The sequence below is a fragment of the Eschrichtius robustus genome, chromosome 7 (assembly GCF_028021215.1).
Source record: "Eschrichtius robustus isolate mEscRob2 chromosome 7, mEscRob2.pri, whole genome shotgun sequence".
Classification (NCBI taxonomy): domain Eukaryota; kingdom Metazoa; phylum Chordata; class Mammalia; order Artiodactyla; family Eschrichtiidae; genus Eschrichtius; species Eschrichtius robustus.
Genome location: NC_090830.1, coordinates 82,217,922 through 82,242,178, shown reverse-complemented (window position 1 = coordinate 82,242,178; position 24,257 = coordinate 82,217,922). Strand labels below are relative to the sequence as shown.

Sequence of the window (24,257 nt, the reverse complement as noted above, 5' to 3'; positions counted from 1 at the left end):
CTCTGTGGGGTTAGTACTCCTGTTATCCCATTTTGCAGATAAGCACATGGAGGCGGGGAGAGGCTGAGTGACTTACCCGAGGGTACACAGCTGCTAAGTGGCAGAGTTGAGGGTTGAACCCAAGCAGGCTGGCAACCTGTCAGTATTCTAGTCACTGCTGCCTCGATTTGCAGACGAGGGCCACAGGCTCAGAGAGGGGAAGGGACTTGCACAGAGTCTCACAGCAGGTGAGTAGCCTCCTGAGCTCGCAGGGCTCAGCCACGTGCCAGGACCCCGATGGACACGTGTGGGTACTAGAGTGACTGGGCACCCTCAGCCGTCCGAGGGGGGTCAGCTCTGAGCTGGAGGATGGTTCCGGGGTGGGACAGGTGGCCTGGTGGTGACTGCCCCACCCCGCCACCGCCCAGGCAGCACCTCCCCGCCCTGTCACACAGCCCCCGGGGAAGAGCGGCTTGCTTCTCCCTCCTTCCCCGGTGCTCGCGGGAAGTGCATGTCCTCCCAGCGCCCAGAGCTGTCTCAGGGCAGCGCCACAGGCTGGAGCACAGAGAGGACTCTGCGTGCTGGCTTGGGGCTGGAACAAGCCCCTTCAGCGTGGCGGTTTCATGGGGAGGAAGTGTGAGTCACTGGGGCCTTTACAAGCCCCAGGTGAATGGAGGGGTGTGTTAGGGGCCCCGCAGCCACGGGATGGGGCCTTGGAGGGCTGGGCGTTCTGTTATCGCTTGGGTGATTTTACTGGAAGTTCTTTGAAGTGGTCTCCATGACCCAGTGGGGCTGAGTCACCGAGTAAACACAATTAGCAGGGGGCGGCCTTTTGGGAACAACGCAGACAATGCTTGTGGCCCAGGCCAGTCCCAGGGAGTCTGCCAGCTCTCTCCCGGGGCTTCTGCCATGGTGTCCATGTACATGCCACCTGCTGGCTTGGGTCAGCCTTGGTACCTTGCTTTCAGTACCCACTGTGGGCTTGTTGGAAATGCAGAGTCTCAGGCCCCACCCTAATCTGCCCAGTCAGAACCTGCACCTTGACCGGGGCCGCAGGTTATTGCTATGGTAGAGAACCCCCTGTATTATCACTCTGCTTCACATGACCATGAAAACCTGGGCTCCTGCTCTGCTCTCTTTTTCTTTTTCTTTTCTTTTTTTTTTTTTAAATATTTGTTTATTTGGCTGCGCTGGGTCTTAGTTGCAGCATGTGGGATCTTTTTGTTGAGGCATGCGGCACCTAGTTCCCTGACCAGGGATCGAACCCGGGCTCCCTGCATCAGGAGTGTGGAGTCTTAACCACTGGACCACCAGGGAAGTCCCTCTGCTCTCCTTTTCTGGAAACGTTTCCCAATCACATGACTTTCTCTGGGTCCTCTCTGGACCTCTGCATAGGCTTGTCTGAATTTGTGGTGACGGTCCTGCTGCCCTGTGGGGCTCAGGGGGAGGCAGTGGGGGCAGAGGAGGCCGGCCCTCGTTCATCCAGGCCTCTGTGTGTGTGATGTGCAGGGTGTGCCTTAGGTCCCGGGTCGGGGTGCAGGTGCCTTCAGGGGAGCTCCCACATGGTCAAGGGTGAGGGGCTGTGCGGGGCAGGAGAGTGTGCGCATTGAGATGGGACCTCTGTCAGGCTCCAGATTGGATTGTGAAATCCTAGGGGTAGATGACGACCGTCCCACCTCTCAGAAGCCATCGCTTTGAAAGGATACTGCATGACTTCGGAGGAAAGCGACTCCTTTTGCCTTTTCCCGACAGTCCTGACCACACAGGCTTTTTAAGACAACAATAGCTGCAGAGACAAAGCATAACCAAGACAGCGTCGTCTTCGGGCCTTTTTTTCCCCCGAATGACGTCTAAGGCCCTGGGAACATCGTAGAAACTGGGCCTTGTCCAATTTTAACCGTTCCCTGTCACCACCCGCCCCCCCCCCACCCCAGCTCCCAGGAGCCCTGCCAGCCGACTCGGGGGAGGTGATGCCCAGAGATGCCGAAAAGATGTCACACCGCCCCTGGGTCAGGCCCCAGAGCCCTGTCAGGATGTAGGGGACAGGGAAGAGGAACAGAGTGTGTTGGTTGGCCAGTTGACTCCTCCCCGCCAGGGGGGAGGTGGGAGGAGAGAGAGAAGGGTGTCTGCCAAGTTTAATTAGCAGTGGAAATTTGCCACGGGGGAGGAGAGAGATGATTTGAAGGGGAGGGGCGGTTTACTGGAAGATGGGGCGCTGCTGATGCCAATAGTGAGAAAGAGGCGAGGCGTTGTGCAGGGAGCATCCGCCAGAGTGCTGGCTGTGGTGTCGCAAGCGGGGCTGGGCTGAGCTCACATCTCAGAGGTGTGAGTGGGACAGTGTATTCGTGCCCGCTTTTTTGAGCAGGCGTCTTTCAAAAACAATCCACCAACACACCAACCGGCTAGCCTTCCTTGCCCTCACGTGACAACAACGAAAAATTATTAAGAAAATGGCAGTTGAGTTTAGAACATAGGCTTCGTGTTAACATTCTTGTTTTTTGGAGATACCGATGGATTGGCTGAATTGCACCTGACTTTATTTCATGGATCTTTATGCAATGCTTAATGTTTATGATATGGGAAGAGAGATGCTTTGAGAAGTTCGTGATGCTCATTGTTGAGACAAAAACGCAGAGATGTGGAAGGGGCAGCAAGATGAGTAGCGTTGATTGAACTTAAATACAGGCGATATCTCACTGAACACTGCTTACTTATTTTTTAGTAGGATCAAGGACTTTCAGGGCTGTACGGGGTTTTCTGGTTCCGTCTCCCTTCAGATGATGTGCAGGTGCCACCTCTGATGTCTCTGCCAGGTGTGCGTGGAGTGAATGTGTCGTGGGAGCCCCCCACCACCCAGGTCTTCTTAGACCGAGGCAGCACTGACCCTTAGGCCCCCTTCCTGACCTGCGCCCACCAGCTGTGTCAGGGCTGCTGCCGTAGGCCAGTCGAACAAGTTGCATCCCTTCGGACAGTCCTGCCCACTCCCTGAGCCTTCCTCTTCCATCCACGCCAGACACCCAGAGGTTCTTAAGAGGTTCTTGGAAAATGTGATAATGAGGCCACCGGCCATTCCTGGCCACTGTCCCACTTCTTGCCATTACCAAAGTCCCTTTTTCTGGTTTTCTTTTTTTTTCCTCTCTCCTTTCATCTCTCTGCCTCTCTGGTGGGTACACCAGCTAGCTCCCCTGCATGCTGACTCTTATGCCAGGGCTGTCTGTTTCCCTGCCCTCTATGTGGTCTTCATCTTTCCCCCCACATCTTCCCCTTCCCTTCGGGGTCTCCCCTGTCCCCTGGTGCACTGCTCCCTCCCCCCGTCCATGAGTTTCCCTCCTCCTCTCCCTCTCCCCTGCTTACCCCATCCCTTTATCTCTTTTCTTTCTTTCCTTCTTTCTGAGGGTGTGCAGGTGTAGGGTAGCTAGTCGAGAGTTGAGATCAGAGAGAACTCCTTAAATTTGACCCCACATTTCTGGTCCTGGAGCCCAAGGTCTCATTAGTTCTCGGCTTCTTTCTGACACCAAAGCCCTAAGCCTCATTCAAAGGCTTTATTGCAAAAATCTCATCTCTGGCTCACTCACTCTGCCCAGTACACACACACCTTCATTGTACAGTTCTTTCGGTTCTAAGAGCAAAACATTGCGTTCTTCCCATTGTCTTGTTTTATTTGACCCACCATCTCTGCATGTTGTGCTTTTTTCGACTCCCATTCAGCCTCTGGGTTGGGGTTCGCCTGCCCTCTTAACTTTTGTGTCATCTGTAGTCTTGATAAGCAAAGCACACCTTTGTTTCCATTAATCATGGAAAATGTAATCTCTGAAATGGGACAGGGGAAAGGACCTTGTGAGCCATGTGGTTGAACCCCTTCATGTTACAGACTGAGAAACACAGATCCAGAAAACTGAGGCCACTGGCCAGCTACTTGCACGTGGACAAGAACTGCACTCAGAGCTGGGTTTCTTGACCCAGAGGTTTTTCCTGATGCCGGGCAGGTAACATCCTGGCTTTGAAGATATTTGAATGCAAACCAAACCGTGGTGGTTGTGTGGCTGCCACCAGGAGTTAATAACAAGTGTCAACACCTGCCGCCCCCCCAAAACAAAACAAAACAAAACAAAACATGGGGCTTCCCTGGTGGCGCAGTGGTTAAGAATCCTCCTGCCAATGCAGGGAACACGGATTCGATCCCTGGTCCGGGAAGATCCCACATGCCACGGAGCAACAGAGCCCGTGTGCCACAACTACTGAGCCCGCATGCCACAACTACTGGAGCCTGTGCGCCTAGAGCCCGTGCTCTGCAGCAAGAGAAGCCACCGCAATGAGAAGCCCGCGCACCGCAACGAAGAGTAGCCCCCGCTCATCGCAGCTAGAGAAAAGCCCATGCGCAGCAAAGAAGACCCAATGCAGCCAAAAATAAATAAATAAATAAATATTAAAAACGAAAAACAAAAACAAAGCATGTTACTCCCTAGCTTTGGTGACAGTGTGATTGCTTATAATTTTATCAGTAACTTTTAATAAGGGGGGCAGCCACTGACTAAATTATCAAGGACTGAGCTTAAATACAGTTAGAACCTAAGAGCAGAACAGCCAGGTACAAAGAACAGAGAGTTCAGAGATGTTTACCTTAGGCTCTGTTACCCTCTGTACGGAAGCCAGAATCACACTGAAACAAATCTGTAGGAAATCCCCAGACCCCTTGTTGCCCTGGGGCATGTTGCTCCCTTGCTGAGCCCTTCTCCACATGTCCCAATAAGAAGCCAGCTGGCTGACTCCAAGCTCCCCGCTGCCCGTGCGTAGATCAGTCGGAGGGTGGCCGAAAGTGAGGCAGAAGCACCAAAGGCTAGATCCTGCTGACCGCACCTCCCCTGCCCAGCCTGTGGTTCCGATGTCTGGTACCCCATGTGGTGCTGGTTCTCAGCCTGGTGCCGACTGAAGTCATTTGGTCTGACAGTGGTTTGGGGTATAAGATGAGAAATCCCTTTGGGGTTAGTAACAAATGGCCTCTCTTTCTGTCTCCAGGCTCCACCTACAGTGTCTTGTCCATCATGCCCTCAGACTCAGAGAGCAGCAGCTCCCTCAGCAGTGTGGGTGAGTACCACCTTCCTGGGCACCCCTCCTTCCTGGAGGACACCGGCCGGTCGGGGGTCTGGGTATGAGCTGGGGCGGCGCTGGGTGCATGGGGTGGGAAAGTTGGCCCGCACCTGTCAGATCATTCATGGAGTCATCTTCCGTTGGTTCCATTCACATTTTCTCTCATCAGCACGTCCTCTTAATGGAGGAGGGCAGAACGCTGTTCCTGGTGTTAGGAGGGAGGTGCATGCACAGGTGCATGACACAGAGGGACCTGTGTCACCATTTCTTCACTTTGTCAGGGCATAGCACTTCTCAGAGAGCCCATTGCCTCCCACCCCCAGGCCTCGTAGTACACAGTGACCACTATCCAAGAGACTGGCCCCTTTGGGGACTGTCGTTTGTGAGCAGGAGTGGCCCACCGGGAGTGTTGTCTTGGGGCAGGAGTCGCCAGTCCATGCCGAATTCGGTGTATCTCTGGACATGGGTCCCAGGAGCCCATGGAGGGAGGCCGGCCCTGCTGTCACTTCACTGAAGACATCCCAGAGGAAGGTTGTCATAGTCTCCCAGTCTTCCCGTGCCTCTGTGGCCCATCTTCTGTGTCACATGCCCTCTATTTAATGCCCTAGTGTAGCTCTGTGTCCTGGTTTGACCTTGATGGATGGGTACACCTTCAGTGGTGAGTCCTAGAGTTTTTGAGTTCGAAGGGCTCACAGAGATCATCTGGTCCAATTCTTTCCATTTCCTCCAATAGACAGATGGGGAAATGGACACTCAGAGACGGTAAGTCTCGTGCCTGAGATTCTAGAACCTGCCAGGGGCAGGCCTCTTACGTGTTAATTTGACTCATACAGAACACCTCCAGGGGGCCAGAAGTGGGCTTGCAATATAGTGGTGAATAGGCAGACCTGGTCCCTGTGCTCATGGATCTTAGGGTCTACTGGGGAGACAGTCAGATGAGTAGATACAGTAAGTGAGGTCAGAGTGATGAGAGGGGTACCAGTAGGGGGCACTGTATTTGTTTTCTAGGGCTGCCCTAGCAAAGTGCCATAAACTGAGTGACTTACGCAATAGCGATTTATTCTCTCACAATTCTGGAGGCCAGAGTCTAAGATCGGTGTGCTCTGAAGGCACCAGGAACGGGTCTTTTCCAGGCCTCTTCTCCTTCTGGTTGTGTGCCGGCAATCTCTGATGTTCCTTGGCTTGTAGATGCATCACCCCAGTCTCTGCCTTCATTTTCACATGGTGTTCTCTCTATGTGTGTCTCCAAATTTCCTTTTTTAAACAGGACACCATTCACATTGGTTTAGGGGCCCGCCCTACTCCAGTATGACCTCATCTTAACTTGATCATCTCTAAAGACCGAATTTCCAAATAAGGTCACATTCACATTTACTGGGGATTAGGACTTCATCATCTGTTTGTGGGGCACAATTCAGCCCCTCACAGGTCGCCTCGTCCTGTCTAGGGTTCAGGGAGGACTCTGCTGGGACCACAGTTCACTTTGTCCTGCCTGCTTTGGGTTGGTGAGACACAGGGATTGAACGATGGGGCTGCTGGGATTTTGAACACGGGGCTGGCTTGCAGGAAGTGCATGGGCCGGGCAGGCAGTCAAGATGTGTGGAACGGTAATGTGGGGTTTTGTAAAACTGAGCTGGTTGAGCTCTGAGGGCACCTCTCTTGGCCTCACCCTTTTCCGGCTCCATATTCCGCTTGGGAGCAAGGTACAATGATCTGATATCTGACAAACTCATTCACATTGACCCTTCAAGGCTTAAAGTGTTACCTTTCCTAGGAGCATTTGCATTTTAAAAGGAGATTCTAGAGAAAGATATTGTTTAAACCACAGCAGGTATTGTTAATGGTGGAATTTCAGGCCTGAGTAAGAAGGTATTTTTTTGTGCAGCTGGACCTTCGTATACTTTGGAAGAGCATTGTGTCAGTGACCCACCCTTTGGCCCTTGGGATGGAGGGGTCACCAGTGTCCCCGGATACTTGTTGGCAGGCAGGCTGCGAGCAGAGCTCTACTGTACTTCACTGTCTGGGCCCCTATCTTGGATGCTCAAAGACCTGGTTGCATCCCTTCAGGTCAAAACCTCTCCAGTTCACTGGTAGCCAAGTTTTCCTTCTCTTGCTTTTCTGTGTAGAGTTGACGTTGACCTTGGGGTGAGTAACCCCATTTTTCTGCAGGCTGACTTGAATGTCCCCGTGGCTGTATTGGCCAGAAGGCCTTTGGCTGCAGCAGTAGGGAATACCTACTCATACTGCCTTAGACAGCAGAGAAATGTGTGATCTCACGTGGTAACTGTGCTGAGGGTGGGCTGAGTACATCGGGTGTGGCTTTGCGGGCCTCTGTGTGGTGTCTTCCCTTGGGCTGATGGCAGGGGTCAGCCATCACATCTAGACCTGACAGTGTCCAGGGCTACAGTGTTCATGGTGGGAGCCTCTAGCCACACGTGGCTATTTAAATTCCAGTGAATTAACGTGAAATAAAATTTAAATCACTAGTTTCAGTAGTTACACTAGCCACATTTCAAGTGTTCTATAGCAGGGGTCCCCAACGCCCAGGCCACGGACCGATACCAGTCCGCGGCCTGTTAGGAACCGGGCCGCACAGCAGGAGGTGAGCGGTGGGCAAGTGAAGCTTCATCTGTATTTACAGCTACTCCCCATCGCTTGCATTACCGCCTGAGCTCCGCCTTCTGTCAGATCAGCGGCGGCATTAGATTCTCATAGGAGCGCGAACCCTACTGTGAACTGCGCCCGTGCGGGATCTAGGTTGTGCGCTCCGTGTGAGAATCTAATGCCTGATGGTCTGAGATGGAGCTGAGGCGGTGCTGCTAGCACTGGGGAGTGGCTGCAAATACAGATTATCATTAGCAGAGAGGTTTGACCTCACAGAGACCATAATGAATCAGTTGCTTGCAGACTCATATCAAAACCCTATCAGTGGGTCTTCCCTGGTGGCGCAGTGGTTAAGAATCCACCTGCCAGTGCAGGGGACAGGGGTTCGAGCCCTGGTCCGGGAAGATCCCACATGCTGCGGAGCAACTAAGCCCGTGTGCCACAACTACCTAGTCTGTGCGCCACAACTACTGAAGCCCGCACGCCTACAACCCGTGCTCCGCAACAAGAGAAGCCACTGCAGTGAGAAGCCCGCCCACCACAACGAAGAGTAGCCCCCGCTCTCGCCGCAACTAGAGAAAGCCCGCGCACAGCAACAAAGACCCAACGCAGCCAAAAATAAACAAACAAAACAAAACAAAACAAAAAACCCTCTCAGTGAGTGGCGAGTGAAAACAGGCTCAGGGCTCCCACTGATTCTGCATTATGGTGAGTTATATAATTATTTCATTATATATTACAGTGTAATAATAATAGAAATAAAGTGCACAATAAATGTAATGCGCTTGAATCATCCCCGAAACCATCTCCCGCCCCCTGCCGCCACCGGTCCGTGGAAAAATTGTCCTCCACGAAACCGGTCCCTGGTGCCAAAAAGGTTGGGGACCACGGTTCTGTAGCACCTGTGGCTAGTGGCTACCGTATTGGACAGATCAGATAAAAGAACATCTCCATCATCACAAATGGTCCAGAGGATGAAGGAGGCCGTCTCCTCTTGTGTCTCCTGACGAGCAAAGAAGCCTTCCCCAGAAGGTCCTCAGCACAGTCCCCAGTCCCCTGTCACTAGTCTGTGCCCAAACCATGGCTCATGCAGTGCGGTCCCTGGACCAGCAGCACCCAGGTACTTGATAGAAATGTAGGTTTCCAGGCTCCAGAAGCTCTGAGGATGGGGCTCAGCATCCATTTTAACAGCCCTCCTGGTTGGAGATGAGTTGACCTAACCTAGCCCCTGGCAAAAGCACTGGAATGTCTGTGGCTGGCTTGGACCAGCCCCTTGGAGTGGAATGAATGGAGGGTCATCCGTGGCCCACTGCAGCACCTCCTGGAGGAATCCCTCCTGGCCCAGCCTCACCTAATGACGGGCAGAGCACTTCCTTTCCTGGCCATCTCAGGCACACCCCCGACCGGGGGGCTGATGAGTCAGATGGAGACTGGCTGTTTGTGTTTGTTAGGTCTTTCTCCATGAACCTAAGGAAAGGCAAGGTCTTACGATAAAAACGTCACCTCCACTTTCCCACTTATATCTCCCTAACCAAGAACGTTTGGGCAAAGAACAGCAAGTTGTATTTAGCATAAGAGAAAATTGGTAGGTGGAGCCTTGGGTATGCTATTTTCTCTGCAACAGCTGGTACCTGGCTGCCCCTCCCCTCTTCCCGGCTGGCATTAGGTCCTCAGGTGGTCCGCCCATTTCACCTCTTCAGCCTGACCCTCCTAACAACAGACCAACAGCCTTAAAGCTTGCTGTGTCTTTCCAGGCAATTTTCATCAGCCAAGCACGCATGGCTTCTTTGAGGCTTCCCCCAACCCCGTGTGGCCTGTTACTTAAGTCACCTGCCTGTGGGTAGACCCCATGGATCTGCCCAGGGGATGCACACTCATTTCAGGCAATCGATGTTTTTTTCCTCCCCATTCATCCTGATCTAATTTCTCAGGTACCTTTTTTTTTCTCGACTTGGATAACTGGGAAAGTTTTAAGAAGAGGAGACATTCTTGGGCAGCATTTATAAAATGAGCCTTAAATTTCATGCAGATTGAAGTAACAGGAGAGCTTTCTTATTAAGGAGAGAGATCTGGTTTTGTTGGCAGGAGAAGGATCTGGAGGGCTTCTCTCCTATCCCAGCAAAGATTCCTTGAAAGTGCAGCTTCTAGTTGATAGAGGATGGTGGGGTGAATGAGCATGCAGGCAAGGCTGCACCCTGACCCCTTGCCCTCTGACCCTTCCTTCTCTGATCCTTTTGGATCCGGGGCCTGTTTTCTCTCAGTGCATCAGATGGACGGGAGCACCTTGTCCTCTTGGAGCCCGTGCTCGGCACTCATAGGGATCACAGGGGGGCCTGGCTCCAGGCCTTACAGGCTAGCCAGGTGTCTTAGTCTGTCCAGGCTGCTGTCACAGAACACCACAGACTTGGCAGCTCAGAAACAACACACATTTATTTCTCACAGTTCGGGAAGCTTGGAAGTCCAAGATCAAGGCAGAGTCGGTGTCTTGGGGGACCCACTTCCTGGTTCATAGATGGTGCCTTCCCGTTGTAACCTCACATGGCAGGAGAGGGAAAAGCTCTCTAGGGTCCCTGTTATAAGGCCACTGATCCCATTCACATGGGCTCCACCTTCATGACCTGATCACCTCCCAGAGGCCCCACCTCCTAATACCACACGGGGTGGTGGGGGTAGGACCTCAACATAGGAATTTGGTGGGGTACACCAACATTCAGACCAGAGCACCAGGGAGAGAAGCGACTGGCCATTTTGCCTTGTGTAAAACAAGGAGACAGAGGGGAAGGAGCAGCTCTTTCTAGTGAGGGGTGTCACAGGAAGCTTCAGGGAGGAGCTGGCCCTCGAGTGGGGTCTTCCAGGAATGGCGCTCCAGATGTAGGAGCAGCCTGGAAGCAACAGGCCATCGTCACCTGTCTTGGTTTGGGTTTCGGCAAACTGACCCTGAGTCAAGGATTCGAGAGCAAGTAGCTCATCTGGAGGGAGATCTGGGAGCTGGGCAAGGCTGCAGCTGCTGCGCTGGAGCCTAACCTCCTTCCAGTCCAAGTCCAGGAGGAGCCCAGCTGCAGTCCTGTGCTGACCAAGGAGGGCATCCCATGGGCATCAGTGGGCGATGCTTTTAAATGTAGTGGCTATTGGACAGCCGAAAAAACAAGGGATTGATAAGCCACTCTGGCCAGACAGTGCAACTTTGGTCCAGACCAGAGGTTCTCAAACTTTATCAGGCATCAGACTCACCTGGAGGGGAGTGCTGGCTTCTCCCCCAGGGCTCCTGATTTGGTAGGTCTGGGTGGGGCCTGACCTGTGCATTTCTAACAAGTTCTCCAGTGAAGCTGAGGTGCTTTTGGAAGCACTGGTTCAGGACGTGGGACTGTGTCTCCCTCCGACGGCTCTGGCTCTCCAGGGCTGGAGGCGAGGATGGCTTGGTGTTGCTTGCTGCGGCCTGTGATGACCACGTTCTGCTGCTTTGCTTCTCTCCTGACAGCCAGGGCCTGGAGGAGGCCGGGAAGTTTACCTGGGCATCCCTGCTCCACCTGACCACTTTGGGCCAGTGCCCATTTTCTCCTTGGCCTCTGGTACCACAGGCCCACAGGGCTCTGAAGCAGAGCTGTGACCTCTCTAGCTGTAAATAAGACTAGGTGGGGGAGTGGCCTTCAGGGTCAGCTGGAGTGTGGTGTGACAAGGGGGCTATGGACAAAGGGCCTTATAGCCAAGAAGCCTACCCAGCTGCCAGGCTCTGGCTGAGGCTCAGTGGTCTACAGAGGAGGCTGCACTTGCATCGGCCAGGGTGACCGGGAGGAGGAACCAGGACTCGTGATGGCGAAGGGGCTCTGCTCCCCTTGGCTGCATTTCCTCTCACACCAAGGCCCAGAGGAGTGAGAGCTCTTTGTCCAAACTCCAGGGCCTGTGCCGGCTCTCCTGGCATCTTCCAGCACTCGTTTTGGGGCCATTTTAGTCCAGTCCAAATCTCTTAACCCCGGAATCCCATCCTGAACATAAAAATGAAAAAAAGAAAATCTTTCTTTTCTTAAGTTTTTCTTTTTATTATTATTAATTAATTAATTAGTTTATTTATTTATGGCTGTGCTGCATGGCTTGCGGGATTTCAGTTCCCGGACTAGGGATTGAACCCAGGCCACAGCAGTGAAAGTGCCGAATCCTAACCACTAGACCACCAGGGAACTCCCCTGCCTTCTTTTCAAGTGGGTTCCAGATTTGGGAAGAGGAAGGAGTGAAGTGGGAGGAGAGTGGACAGTTTTGCATTTGAGTCCCAAAGAACAACTGCACAAAGATAGAATTTGAGGCTTCTGTGGACAACTCACTTGACGTTAGTTTTGATTTTGCTTGTTCTTGAAAAGGTTTACTATAAACACAGTGACTGGTCGGGGGTGACAAGCCACACCTCTTCATCGGTCACACCTCTCCTGGGATGGTCACTTCAGTTTAGGGCACCACAGTGGTGGTGTTTTTTTTTTTTTAACTTCCAATTTTTTTTAAAAGTCATGTTCCTTGAGGTATGAATTACGTACAGTAAAATTTATCCTTTTTGGTGTATAGTTTGATGAGTTTTGACGAACACATGGGTTATTTAACCACTTCTGCAATTAAGATACAGAACAAATCCTCCACCCTGAAGAATTCCCTTCTGTGACTTTGTAGTCAACCTTTCTTCCCTCCACCCCTAGCCCCTGGCACCCACGGATCTCTCTTCTGCCTCTGTAGTTTTGCCTTTTCCCAAATGTCGTGTAAATGGAATCATATGGCGTGTGGCCTTTTGAGTCTGGTTTCTTCCATTCAACATAGTGCATTCGCGAGTCCCTGTTCCCCTTGCCCTCCCTCGTGTGTACCGGTAGGTTGTATGATAGTGCCTTTTTGTTGCTGAGAAGTATTCCGTTGTATGAATATAACACTGTCGTTTATCCATTCAACAGCTGCTAAAAACAGTTGTGCGCTAGCTTTTGTGTGAACATAAATTTTCATTTCTTTTGTGTAAATATCCAGGAGTGGGATTACTGGATAGTATGGTAAGTGCATGTTTAACTTTATAAAAGACTGTCAAAGTGTTTTCTGCAGTGGCTGTATGATTTCATATTCCCACCAGCAGTGTTTGAGAATTCCAGTTTCTCTGCATCCTTGCCAGCATTTGGTGTTGTCACTTTTTTTATTTTAGCTCTTCTGGTAGTGATAAAGGGACTTGGCAGTTGTCTTCAAATATTTGCATGTCTGTTGTTTAGAAGAAGAATTACAGTTGTACCTCTTGGCCTTTGGGTTTTTTTTTTTTGGCTGCGTTGGGTCTTCGTTGCTGCGCTCGGGCTTTCTTTAGTTGCAGCGAGCAGGGGCTACTTCTTGTTGCAGTGTGTGGGCTTCTCATTGCGGTGGCTTCTCATTGTGGAGCATGGGCTCTAGGCACGTGGGCTTCACTAGTTGCAGCACGCGGGCTCAGTAGTTGTGGCTTGCAGGCTCAGTACTTGTGGTGCACGGGCTTAGGTGCTCTGCAGACTGTGGGAGGTTCTGGGACCAGGGATTGAACCTGTGTCCTCTGCCTCGGCAGGCGGATTCATAACCACTGCACCAACAGGGAAGTCCCTACCTCTTGGCCTTGGCGGGGGTAGCTAGATCTAGGGTCAGAGGGAGAAATACAGATTTTAACTCAGTACATAGAATAATCATCTGGGGAGAGATTAGATAGGCTTTGCTGTTAAGTAGTGAGCTCCCTCACTGTGCAGGAGTTCCAACAATCTTGGTAGCTATTTAGGGGATTCTGGCAACCATTTTCTTGAAAGGACTGCATCATCTTCAAAATGTTTTTCAACCCTGAGATGCAAGTAAAAGAGAAAAACTTTATTTTTAATTGAATGGATATGGAAAGGGTTTTCTGCAACACTTGCTGTTATTTTGGAACTTCCTGGCTTAGCACATCTTGGGATTTTTCTTGAGGCTCCCTGTGGCCCTCCTCTGCCCTCTGCCCTCCTTATTGTGAAAGGACAGGGGTATCCAGGCAGCAATTTCCCTAAGTCAACCTGCTATTTGATGGATTCACAGGCCTGGATGGCCTCACTTTTAGTGTGTTTCATGTATGCTCAAGCCTTTGGGGCAGGGGAAGGGAAACAGGAGGCCACTCCCTTCGGGAGGCCATGCAGGATAGTGGAAGAGGCCCTGGGTCTGGAGGTGAAGCCGGATTTGCGTGGGTATCCGCCGGTTTCCCAGCTGTGCAGTTTTGCTAGACGTCAGTTTCTCACTCGGTGTTCACAGCACGTATCTGGGGGGGTACTGTGGGTATTAATGAAGTGAGGACCCAGGTGCGTTTAGCACAGAGCCCAGCGCGTAGGCTGTGCTCAGCAAATGACAGCGCTCACGTCCCTGTGTGTGTGATCGGCTGCCCCCAGGTCCTACCAGCTGCAGAGCCAGTGGCCTCATCCTGCTGGAGACAGACAGGAGGCGGTGGCTGTGTGTGGTGACAGGTCTGATGACCCCTACTTCTGTCCTGCTGCTGCTTCTCTCTCCAGCCTCCGCAAAAGCCAAGGGCTTCATCTTTCTGTTGCTTCATTTTTAAAATGGGGTGGAAATTCTTTATCTCCCTGGAGGCAGGTTGCTGGGCCTGGTGGTGCTTTTCAGTTCTGAAATTGAGATCTGATGTTTCTCTGATACTTACTGAACTTGACCGCAGGTCAGGTCATTCTCAAAGCATGGTCTGGTGTCCCTGAGGTCCTTTCATGGACCAAGTGAGGTCAGAACTGTTTTCATAATGATACTGAGATGTCACTTGCTTTTTGCGTTCTTGTCCTCACACAGACTCTACTGTAGAGTGGAGTTTTCTACAGGTTCCATCCACGGTGTGTGATGTTGCACAGATGTGAGACTCTGGCTGTCTTTATTAAGCCAGATGTCAAACAGCATTACGCAGATGCAAAGCCATGCCATTCTTTTCGCCGTGTTTTTTGTTTTGTGGTAGAAAGGGTCGTTAATTTTTCACGAAAAATCTTAATGTGAATATGTAACGGGTTTGGTTGTTTTAAAATTAGTAAATATTTTAAAATACCTTTTTAGTTTTAACTTCTAATCTGGTAGATACTGTTAGATATATAACCCCTGTAAGCAAAAGCTGTTCGGAGTCCTCCCTCATTTTTAAGAGTGTCAAGAGGCCCTAGAATCAAACCATTTGAGAACTTTTAGGTTGAGGCCCCGGGCACTGGGGTCAGGCGGAGGGCACTCCATACGCCATGCTGTCATTTACTGGCTTGGTGACCTGGACCCATTATTTAAGCTTGATCAGGTTTTGTTTCCTGATCTGTAAAATGGGAATAACAGCAGTATCTTCCTTAAGGGGATGGACTGGGATAATGTATGAAAAGCATCTCATAGACTGCCAGGAATGGAGTGAGTGCTACTCACGGTTGTCTTTGGGAGGCCGCAAGGCACAGCAGCAGAGAGCACGTGCTCCGAATCCAGGTGCCTGGGCTCTCATCCAGGGCACCGCTTGCTGTCTGTGGAAGTTTAAGTTGATTACTTAACCTTGCTGGGCCTCAGTTTTCTCACCTGTAAAATGGAGATGATAATATTCTTACCACCTCTGGGATTGTTGGGAAGGTTAAATTAATGCCTGGGGCATCTGTGTTGTGTGCTGTTGTGTGGTTGGTTGTGACTGTTTACATTGAAATCCTTCTTTTCCGGGTGCTTGTTGGGTCTGTTCATCCCACTGTCTTGGGTTTGTCAGTCCTCCACAGATCATGTCCCCCCGCCCCCCGGGGGCTGGTTAGATGCCGAGTTAGTTGTAGGCCTCTCCAGAAGGCCTACACGTCAGGCACGTGTCCAGAGGAAGCCCCACATGTCAGACAGCCGGGTAAGTTAGTGCAAATCAGATGGCCGTCGTAGAACTAGAGCTCATAGAAGTGCCTTCATTTGCCAAAGAGGAAGACGTTACACAGCCGCACAGAGCTGTAACCAGCCTGTTTTCCAAACCTCCTGGGGGCAGGGGTGAGGACCCAGGGTCTTCGGGGAAAGGCGAGGGAAGGCTTCTCAGGCTGTGGACTAGAACCCATGGAGGGAGGGAGATGCTTGTGGGAAATGGTGATCCTGGGCCCCACCTTAGAGAACATTTTGGCCGCAGAGATGTGGCCTGAGCACAGGAATCCCGGTTGTTACGGAGGTGCTGGCTTTAAGATAACATGCATTTTGAGGGGTACTAGATTCAGTGGTTGGCGTACCAACATTGGATAACAGTGAGCTGGGAGCTCAAGTCTCCTGCCTCAGACCATGGTCTAGCTTGTCACCCACAGTGTCGAATTCTCCATCCTCCCTGCCACTCCTGGAAGATGCGAGGCCACACCTGGGTGCCTGTCTTGGGGGACACTTGATGTGCACAGGCAAATCAACCAACAATGGTCCACCGGGGGGCAGCGGTCAGGATGACACAGAGTCAGAAGACATTCGTCTTGCCTTTTACACATTACAGGGCTACTGGGGAGACAGATACTGTGTCCCTGGGGTGAGTCAGCCTCTGCATCACATCCATAAACTGGGATGACTTCTGTGGGTTACTCTGGCCCCACTGAGGCTCTCTGAGGGTTAGAGGGCTCAGGGGAACACATGGACAGAGTTAAATATAAAAGCACCATGGATTTGTCTCTTTTTCTGGGACATTTGAGTGAGGTGCATACTTCCTAGAAGCAGACTGGGATCTCCCCAGAGGTGCTGGCGGTGGCCACTGTTCCTTAGTAATAGCATAAGGCATGGGATTCCCTTCAGGACATGTCTAGTCCTAGGGACAAGTGATGAGGGCCTGGTGTGGGCTGGGCAGTCAGAGGTCCTGGGACTTAGCTGCACCCCATCACACTTACCTTGGCCGTGGGCGGCTCTCCCTGTAGCTCCTCCAAGCTGCACACCTGGGCTGGTTGAGCAGGTCCTTTAGGCAGTTGGGCAGCTTGGAAGAGGGAACTGTGTGGAGTGTCCAGCCCTGATCAGGGGAAGACGGGACACGGCCCTTGGGCCCAGCTTTGGAGCTGGCTGCCTCTGTCCTCTGCCAGCTTCTCTGGGAAGCTGTAACTGTGTCTTCCTCTTCAGGCCATGCCTTCCACCTTGCTCAGGCTGGCCTCTCCATGCCCAGGGGTGGGTGACAGCTGGTGTTAGCAGAGCAGGCAAGGATGCAAAGATCAGGGCCAAAACAGTTCCATCCTGGAGGTGCCAAAGCTAGGTTGGAGGGAGAGAGGGGGACCTCAGGGTCCTCAGCCAGGGCCAAGGTAGTGGATGCTGGAGCCAGACTGCCTGGGCTCTGGTCCCAGCTGTGCCTCTTACACTCTGACTTGGTGGTGTCATCTGGGAAAGGGGGATGTAACAGGACCCACCTGGTAGGGTGGTTGTGAGGAACTAATGCAAGCTGAGAGCCCAGAACAGTGCCTGGCTGCTGGTGGGGGCCGTGTGAACACGAGTTCTCTTTGTCACCTTCCTCCTGCAGGCACCACCGGGAAGGCGCCGTCCCCACCGCCGCTGCTCACTGACCGGCAAGTGAATGAGAAGGTGGAGAACCTCTCCATTCAGCTGCGGCTGATGACCCGGGAGAGGAATGAGCTGCGGAAGCGCCTGGCCTTCGCCACCCACGGGACCACCTTTGACAAGAGGTGGCGACCGTGCCCCTCCCCCACCGGCCTGATGGACAGGGTCACCACCCTGATGCCATGGCACCCCCTGCCCCGAGGCGTACCCTTAGCTCCTGAGAGCCCTGCTGCTTGCCCGAGTGTCCTTCCCGCCACCCGCCCGTGTAGGCCTGGATGCGGGGCGCGGGGCGGAGGCTTGTTATGCTTCCTCCAGATCAAAATCGGAGTGTGTGGCCTGAATCATACAGCTTGGGGATTGAGAAGTGTGGGTGGGTGTGTCCATCCTATACTTGGCTCCTGGCAGTGGTGTGCTCTTGCTTGCGTGTGCGTGTGCATATGTGGACCGGCCTCACCGCCTTTCTACTGGCCTTGCAGATGATCACTTGGTGGGTGGTCTGGGCAGCAGCTGGAGGCTCCTGGTCCCACTTTGGTGCCTCCTCCCTGGTTGGTTGGATGGCCTTGGCCTTGTCACCAGCCCTTTCCCAGGCCTCTCTGCCTTCCAGCCCTGGAGACAATATGCTTCTCTCTCTGCCCCCTGTTTGCTGCTGTGTGCAGCCCCTGCCCTAATAGAGATAGTCACCCTGTTGCCGAGCCTTTGACTGGTCTGTCCGTGGGCAAGGGCACTGCTGTCTCCTGGATACCCCGGCCTACTTCATTGTTGAGTGGATCTTTATGTGGTTTGTAAACACGTTAGTTGTTTCCTGCCACGTGTGTGTTTTAAAAAGGGTTGGTCCCACCTGGCTTTTTTGTTATTTTGAAGAAAACCTTTGACCACTTCTTTTGTTGGGACTGAGAGGTAGATACCAGGGAAGGGTTGGGGAGATGCTGGCAGGGGTCCTGAGGGGAGCAGGAGCAGGGTTGGTTTAAGCTCTTTCCTTCAAGAGCATCAGGGGTGTGTGCCTCATCCTGAGGAGGACTTTTCTGGGGTGATGTCGGGGCTCAAAGCCCGCTCCTGGAGGTCGCTTTTATGAGGATGTGTCTCTCAGACAGACAGCTCGAGGGCAGGGCAGGTGAAGACAGTGTGCGAGTGTGTGCCGTCCACGTCTGCTTTCATGCCACTGAGGCAGAGTAGTGGCTGCACAGAGACTGGCCCTTGGCAGGAAAAGGTTGCTGATGCCCGCTCTAGAGCAGGGGTTCCCAGGCTTGAGCTCGCACCAGGGTCACCTGCAGGGCTTGCTAAAGCACAGATGGCTGGCCATTCCTCCCTCCCTCCTGCGTGTCTGATTTTGGAGGTCTGGGGCTGGCCTGAGAATTTGCATTTCTAACAAGTTCCCTGGTGATTACAATGCTGCAGGTCTGGGAACTCCTGCTCCTGGCCCACTTTTCTCAATCTTGGCTGCACATTGGAATCCCTTGGGGAGCTGAAAAATCCCCATGTCTGAGTCCTACCCTCAGGGATGCTGCCGTAATTGGTCTGGGCCTTGGTCTCTTCATTATGACCCAAGATTGAGAATCACTGCTGTAAGGAGAGGAGGAGCTTCATCACAGGGACTGCTGGGCCCACTGTGCGTGCAGGCCTGGCGTGTGGCCTCCCGGGGGCTCCCAGAGAACAGGAGCACCTTCCCAGCTCTCCAGGCCCACGCAGGGAGTTCAGCAATCGAGGCCCTCCGTCCTGGGGATTCGGATTCTGTTGGTCTGGCTACGGCCAGGACACCTGGGCTTAGCAGGCACGGGGGGTGGGGGGGCGGCGGCGGCGGCGGGGGGCGCGGACGGTGGTGGTGGTATGCAGGAGACCAGTGTTCGGGAACTGCTGGGCTGGAGTGACCTAGGACGTGGCTTCCCAGGGAAAGACGTTCTTGTCGTTGTGATCCCGGGGCCGGTGTTCACTGGGCTGTTTGCCGTCTGGGCCAGGCCCTACCACAGGCTGAATCCGGACTACGAGAGGCTGAAGATCCAGTGTGTGCGGGCCATGTCAGACCTGCAGAGCCTGCAGAACCAGCACACCAACGCCCTGAAGAGGTGCGAGGAGGTGGCCAAGGAGACCGACTTCTACCAGTGAGTGGGGCCTGCCTGGCCAGGGTTCCCAGCGTCCAAGGAACCGCCGCCTCTTGCCAGTCTTCATTTCTGGACCTGGAGCCTGGGGTTCTGGTCCCATCCTGCCTCTGCCACATAGCAAGCAGTGGGCCTTAAGCACGTGGGTTTGTGGCTTTGGGCCTCAGTTTTCCATACCATCCGTTGCCAGCTTCAGAAGCACGGTTGGTAGGAAAGTGGTCGAATGTGCGAGACAGTAGGCCAGGCAGATCACTGTGGACCTCTGGGTCCCTGCTGGGGCTCTGCTGCCACACGGGAGGCAGATGGGACATGTTCCCCTTTGGTCTCCTGGTGCCCCTCTGAGGGCATTTGCCTGCCCACCTGCTGACATTTGCCCAGGCCTCAGCACTTGGAGCTGCCAGGTCCATACCAGGTAGGGGCTTATCTCCCTTTCTTGGCCACATGTGGCCATTGTGGTGTCAGGCTCTTAAAAAAATAGTTTGGGTCTTTCTGGCATCTGGCTGACACCAGGCTTTGGCCTGCCTCTGCATGCTGCTGACCTGTCTGGTGTGTTGGGGGTATTAGGACCTGGAGGGGGTGGTGGCGCCTTGGGTGGGAGTTGGAGGCTGGGTGGGCTCACTGTGTCGTGTGGGATTTCAGCACGCTCCACAGCCGGCTCCTGAGCGACCAGACCCAGCTGAAGGATGATGTGGACATGCTGAGGCGGGAGAACGGACAGCTGCTACGGGAACGTAACCTGCTCCAGCAGTCGTGGGAGGACATGAAGCGGCTCCACGAGGAGGACCAGAAGGAGATCGGTGACCTCCGGGCCCAGCAGCAGCAGGTAGAACCGGGCTGGGCGGCGGGGGGCGGACCCAGGTCAGGCATTCACCCACTCACCATCCATTTACCAACCCCCCGCTCGCCACCCCCCCACAACACACCTACCATCTCATCTACCCACCCACCTACCTACCTACCTACCGTCTACCCGCCTACCACCCACCATCCACATAGTCATCTACCCACCTACCACCCACCATCCGTCCATGCATCTGTCCCCTTATCCACCTACTCATCCACCCATCCACCTACTCATCCACCCATCCACCTACTCATCCACCCATCCATTCCCCCACCCACTGTCCGTCTACCTGCTGACCTACGCACACCCATCTTATCCACCCACCCGTGTGTCCACGTGATTACTTAGCAAGTATTTGTGGTGTCAGCCTTCTGTGAGGCATCGGGCCATCTGTGAGCAAACACTCAACCCTTGTTTTCCTGGACTCTACAATCCACGGGGGGATACAAATGTTGATCAGATAACCACACACATTCTGTATCGTTATGAATATCGCAAGGGCTACCAAGGAGGAGGTTCTGTGCGGTATGTGTGCTGTGTCACAGGAATTCGACGTAGTCTGGGAGCTTTGGGCATCTATAGCTTCTTTCCTTTGTATGGATTGTGTGAGATTACAGATGGAAAGAAACTTGCAAATATTAAAATCCTGTGCAAATACAAGCTAGTAACAGTTACCATCGTTATTTTGGGGTGAGAGTATGTCCTGCTGCCCTTGCTGCTCTCTGCGTTCGAAGTTAGTTGCTTCACTTTGCTCAGCTCTTGTTTCACATTGACAGCAGTGCGTGAGGAGCAGGCCGGCCAGAACACCGCTTCCTGTGAAGGATGTAGGCCAGTGCCTCTCCTCTCGTAGCTTATGGTCTGGAGCTGCCTGGGCTGCCCAGGGACGTGGCAGGGACTGATGATGCTCTGTGTCCATAGATGGTTGGACGTTTGGGGTTGGAAGACAGTCCCAGGCAGAGGCAGGGTGTCCTCCTAGCATTGCAGCATAGGTCCGGTTAAGCAGAGCCCCTTCCCCATCAGAAACATTTATGGTTCCCCAGTTAAAGCAGGACCGTTGGGGCTTGATTGACACAAAGCCAGTATATAACAATCTGAACTCACCTGGTAATTTAGCATGATGTTGCCTTCGTTGCTTTTGTTTTCATTTACAGTTAAAATTTTTTTAATTGTGAGATTATTGCAAACTTACAGAAGAGTTGCAAATACAGTACAAAGAATTTTTCTCCTGTATCATTCAAGAATAAGTTGCCAACCTGATGCCCCGTCACCCCTGAACATGTAAATGTGTACTTCTTGCAAACAGGGATATTCTCCTGTATAACAGTGACACATCAGGAATTAACGTTGATATGTACTACTGTCTAATCGTCAGACCCCGGTCAAGTTTTGCCAGTTGGTCTCAATAATGTCTTTAGTAGGAAAAGGATCCCATTCAGAATAATGCACTGCATTTAGTTGTCCCGTCTCTTTGGTCTCCTTCAGTCTGGAACAGTTCCTCAGGCTTTGACCTTCATGACCTTGATGTTTTGGAAGATTACAAGCTAGTTATTTTTTATTTTTTTAATTTTTTAAATTTTAATTAATTTATTTATTTATGGCTGTGTTGGGTCTTCGTTTCTGTGCGAGGGCTTTCTCCAGTTGCGGCAAGCGGGGGCCACTCTTCATCGCGGTGCGCGGGCCTCTCACTATCGCGGCCTCTCCTGTTGGGGAGCACAGGCTCCAGACGCGCAGGCTCAGTAATTGTGGCTCACGAGCCCAGCTGCTCTGCGGCATGTGGAATCTTCCCAGACCAGGGCTCGAACCCGTGTCCCCCGCATTGGCAGGCAGATTCTCAACCACTGCGCCACCAGGGAAGCCCCCACAAGCTAGTTATTTTCTAGGTTGTCCCTCAACCTGCATTTGTTGGATCCCCATGGTTGGGTGAGTTTTTGCATCTTAGGCAGGAATGTCACAGAAGTGATGCTGCCTTTTTCTCATTGCATCCTGTTGATTGAGACTTGGCTGGAAATGACTTATTACTAATGATGTTCCCTTTGATCATTTGACTAAGGTGGTGTCTCTAGGCTTCTTCTCCACTGTAGTGATACTTGTTTTCCCTTTATACACCCCCATACATACACACACACACTCTCATGGTTTCCTGTTTTACTCAGTGGGTTGTATACCACTGTGGCCACGGGGAGCCCCCTTTAAGCTTGCTTGTCTGTCTTTTTGACATGTCCCCTCATTCTTTGAGCACTTTCTTGATTTCTGGCACAAGAAGATGTTCCAGGTTCATTTTCTAATTTCCCTGCCCTAGTCCTGGAAATCAAACATTCCTCCTACGAGTCCTCATTCCTTTTAGTGGAAAATGGTATTTAGAAGCATGATCTGAGTGCTGGGTGTACTTGATGTACTCATTGCTCCTGGGGTGTAATGGTTCCAGGCCCTCTCAGTGGACAGAATAAGGAATATCTGAGTACACCGCCGCACCCCCCCAGCCCCCCGCCACCACCACACACACTCACTCATACCTATTTCCATGTGTCTCTCTCCCTCTTCCTAATATATTTATACCTTCAATATGTAATATGTATATTGGACATTTCCAGTTCCAGTCCAGTACTACAATATAACAGGGTTCATTCTTGTTTTCTTCCTTTCCATTTTTGTAACTTCATTTCCTAGTAGTGAGAAACCTGGTTCTGATTATTCTTAATCTCTTTACTTGGTCGGTCTCCCGGGAGTACCTGCCTGCCTTCCCCTCTGCCGCCGCCATCCCCCCTTCTGACCCATTGTGGGACCCCCATGCGCCTCTGCAGGGCCCTTCCTCATCCCATGCAGGCTCCGATGGCCACTCTGGGGCACCCCTTGCCCAATGGAGCCTCCTGCCCTACTCTGCCTTACCAAATGGCTGTAAGGTTAAATAGTTCAAAAAGGGGAAGGCCAGTGCTATCTTCATGTTTTTATACTATTTTTTAAATTGCAAAATTAATATGCATTTTGTGAAGATGGTGGAGTAGAAGGACGTGCTCTCACTCCCTCTTGTGAGAACACCAGAATCACAACTAACTGCTGAACAGTCATCGACAGAAGGACACTGGAACTCACCAAAAAAGATACCCCACATCCAAAGACAAAGGAGAAGCCACAGTGAGATGGTAGGAGGGGCCCAGTCACAATAAAATCAGATCCCGTAACTGCTGGGTGGGTGACTCACAAACTGGAGAACACTTGTAGCACAGAAGTCCACCCACTGGAGTGAAGGTTCTGAGCCCCATGTCAGGCTTCCGAACCTGGGGGTCCAGCAACGGGAGGAGGAATTCCTAGAGAATCAGACTTTGAAGGCTTGCGGGATTTGATTGCAGGAGTTTGACAGGACTGGGGGAAACAGAGACTCCACTCTCGGAGGGCACACACAAAGTAGTGTGCGCATCGGGACCCAGGGGAAGGAGCAGTGACCCCAGGGGAGACTGAACCAGATCTACCTGCTAGTGTTGGAGGGTCTCCTGCAGAGGCGGAGGGAGTGGCTCTGTCTCACTGTGAGGACAAGGACACTGGCAGCAGAACTTCTGGGACGTTCTCCTTGGCCTGAGCCCTCCCAGAGTCCGCCATTAGCCCCACCAAAGAGCCCAGGTAGGCGCCAGTGTTGGGTCGCCTCAGGCCAAACAACCAACAGGGAGGGAACCCAGCCCCACCCATCAGCAGTCAAGTGGATTAAAGTTTTACTGAGCTCTGTCCACCAGAGCCATACCCAGCTCTGCCCACCACCAGTCCCTCCCATCAGGAAACTTGTACAAGCCTCTTAGATAGCCTCATCCACCAGAGGGCAGACAGCAGAAGCAAGAGGAGCTACAATCCTGCAGCCTGTGGAACAAAAACCACATTCACAGGGAGATAGACAAGATGAAAAGGCAGAGAGCCATGTACCAGATGAAGGAACACGATAAAACCCCAGAAAAACAACTGAATGAAGTGGATGGAGATAAGCATCCTTCCAGAAAAAGAATTCAGAATAATGATAGTGAAGTTGATCCAGGACCTCAGAAAAAGAATGGAGGCAAAGATCGAGAAGATGCAAGAAATGTTTAACAAAGACCTAGAAGAATTAAAGAACAAACAAACAGAGATGAACAATACAATAACTGAAATGAAAACTACACTAGAAGGAATCAATAGCAGAATAA

The 24,257-nt window shown here is 52.3% G+C and overlaps 1 protein-coding gene across 1 annotated transcript in view; it reads left to right on the top strand.

The window, feature by feature from the left end:
* DLG5 (discs large MAGUK scaffold protein 5) overlaps positions 1-24,257 on the top strand; it is a 123,319-nt gene that overhangs the window by 42,669 nt on the left and 56,393 nt on the right. The window contains exons 2-5 of the mRNA XM_068547965.1: positions 4,996-5,064; positions 17,117-17,279; positions 19,107-19,250; positions 19,887-20,070. Of these exons, the coding sequence (XP_068404066.1) occupies positions 4,996-5,064; positions 17,117-17,279; positions 19,107-19,250; positions 19,887-20,070 (560 nt within the window). The remainder of the gene's footprint in view (positions 1-4,995; positions 5,065-17,116; positions 17,280-19,106; positions 19,251-19,886; positions 20,071-24,257) is intronic.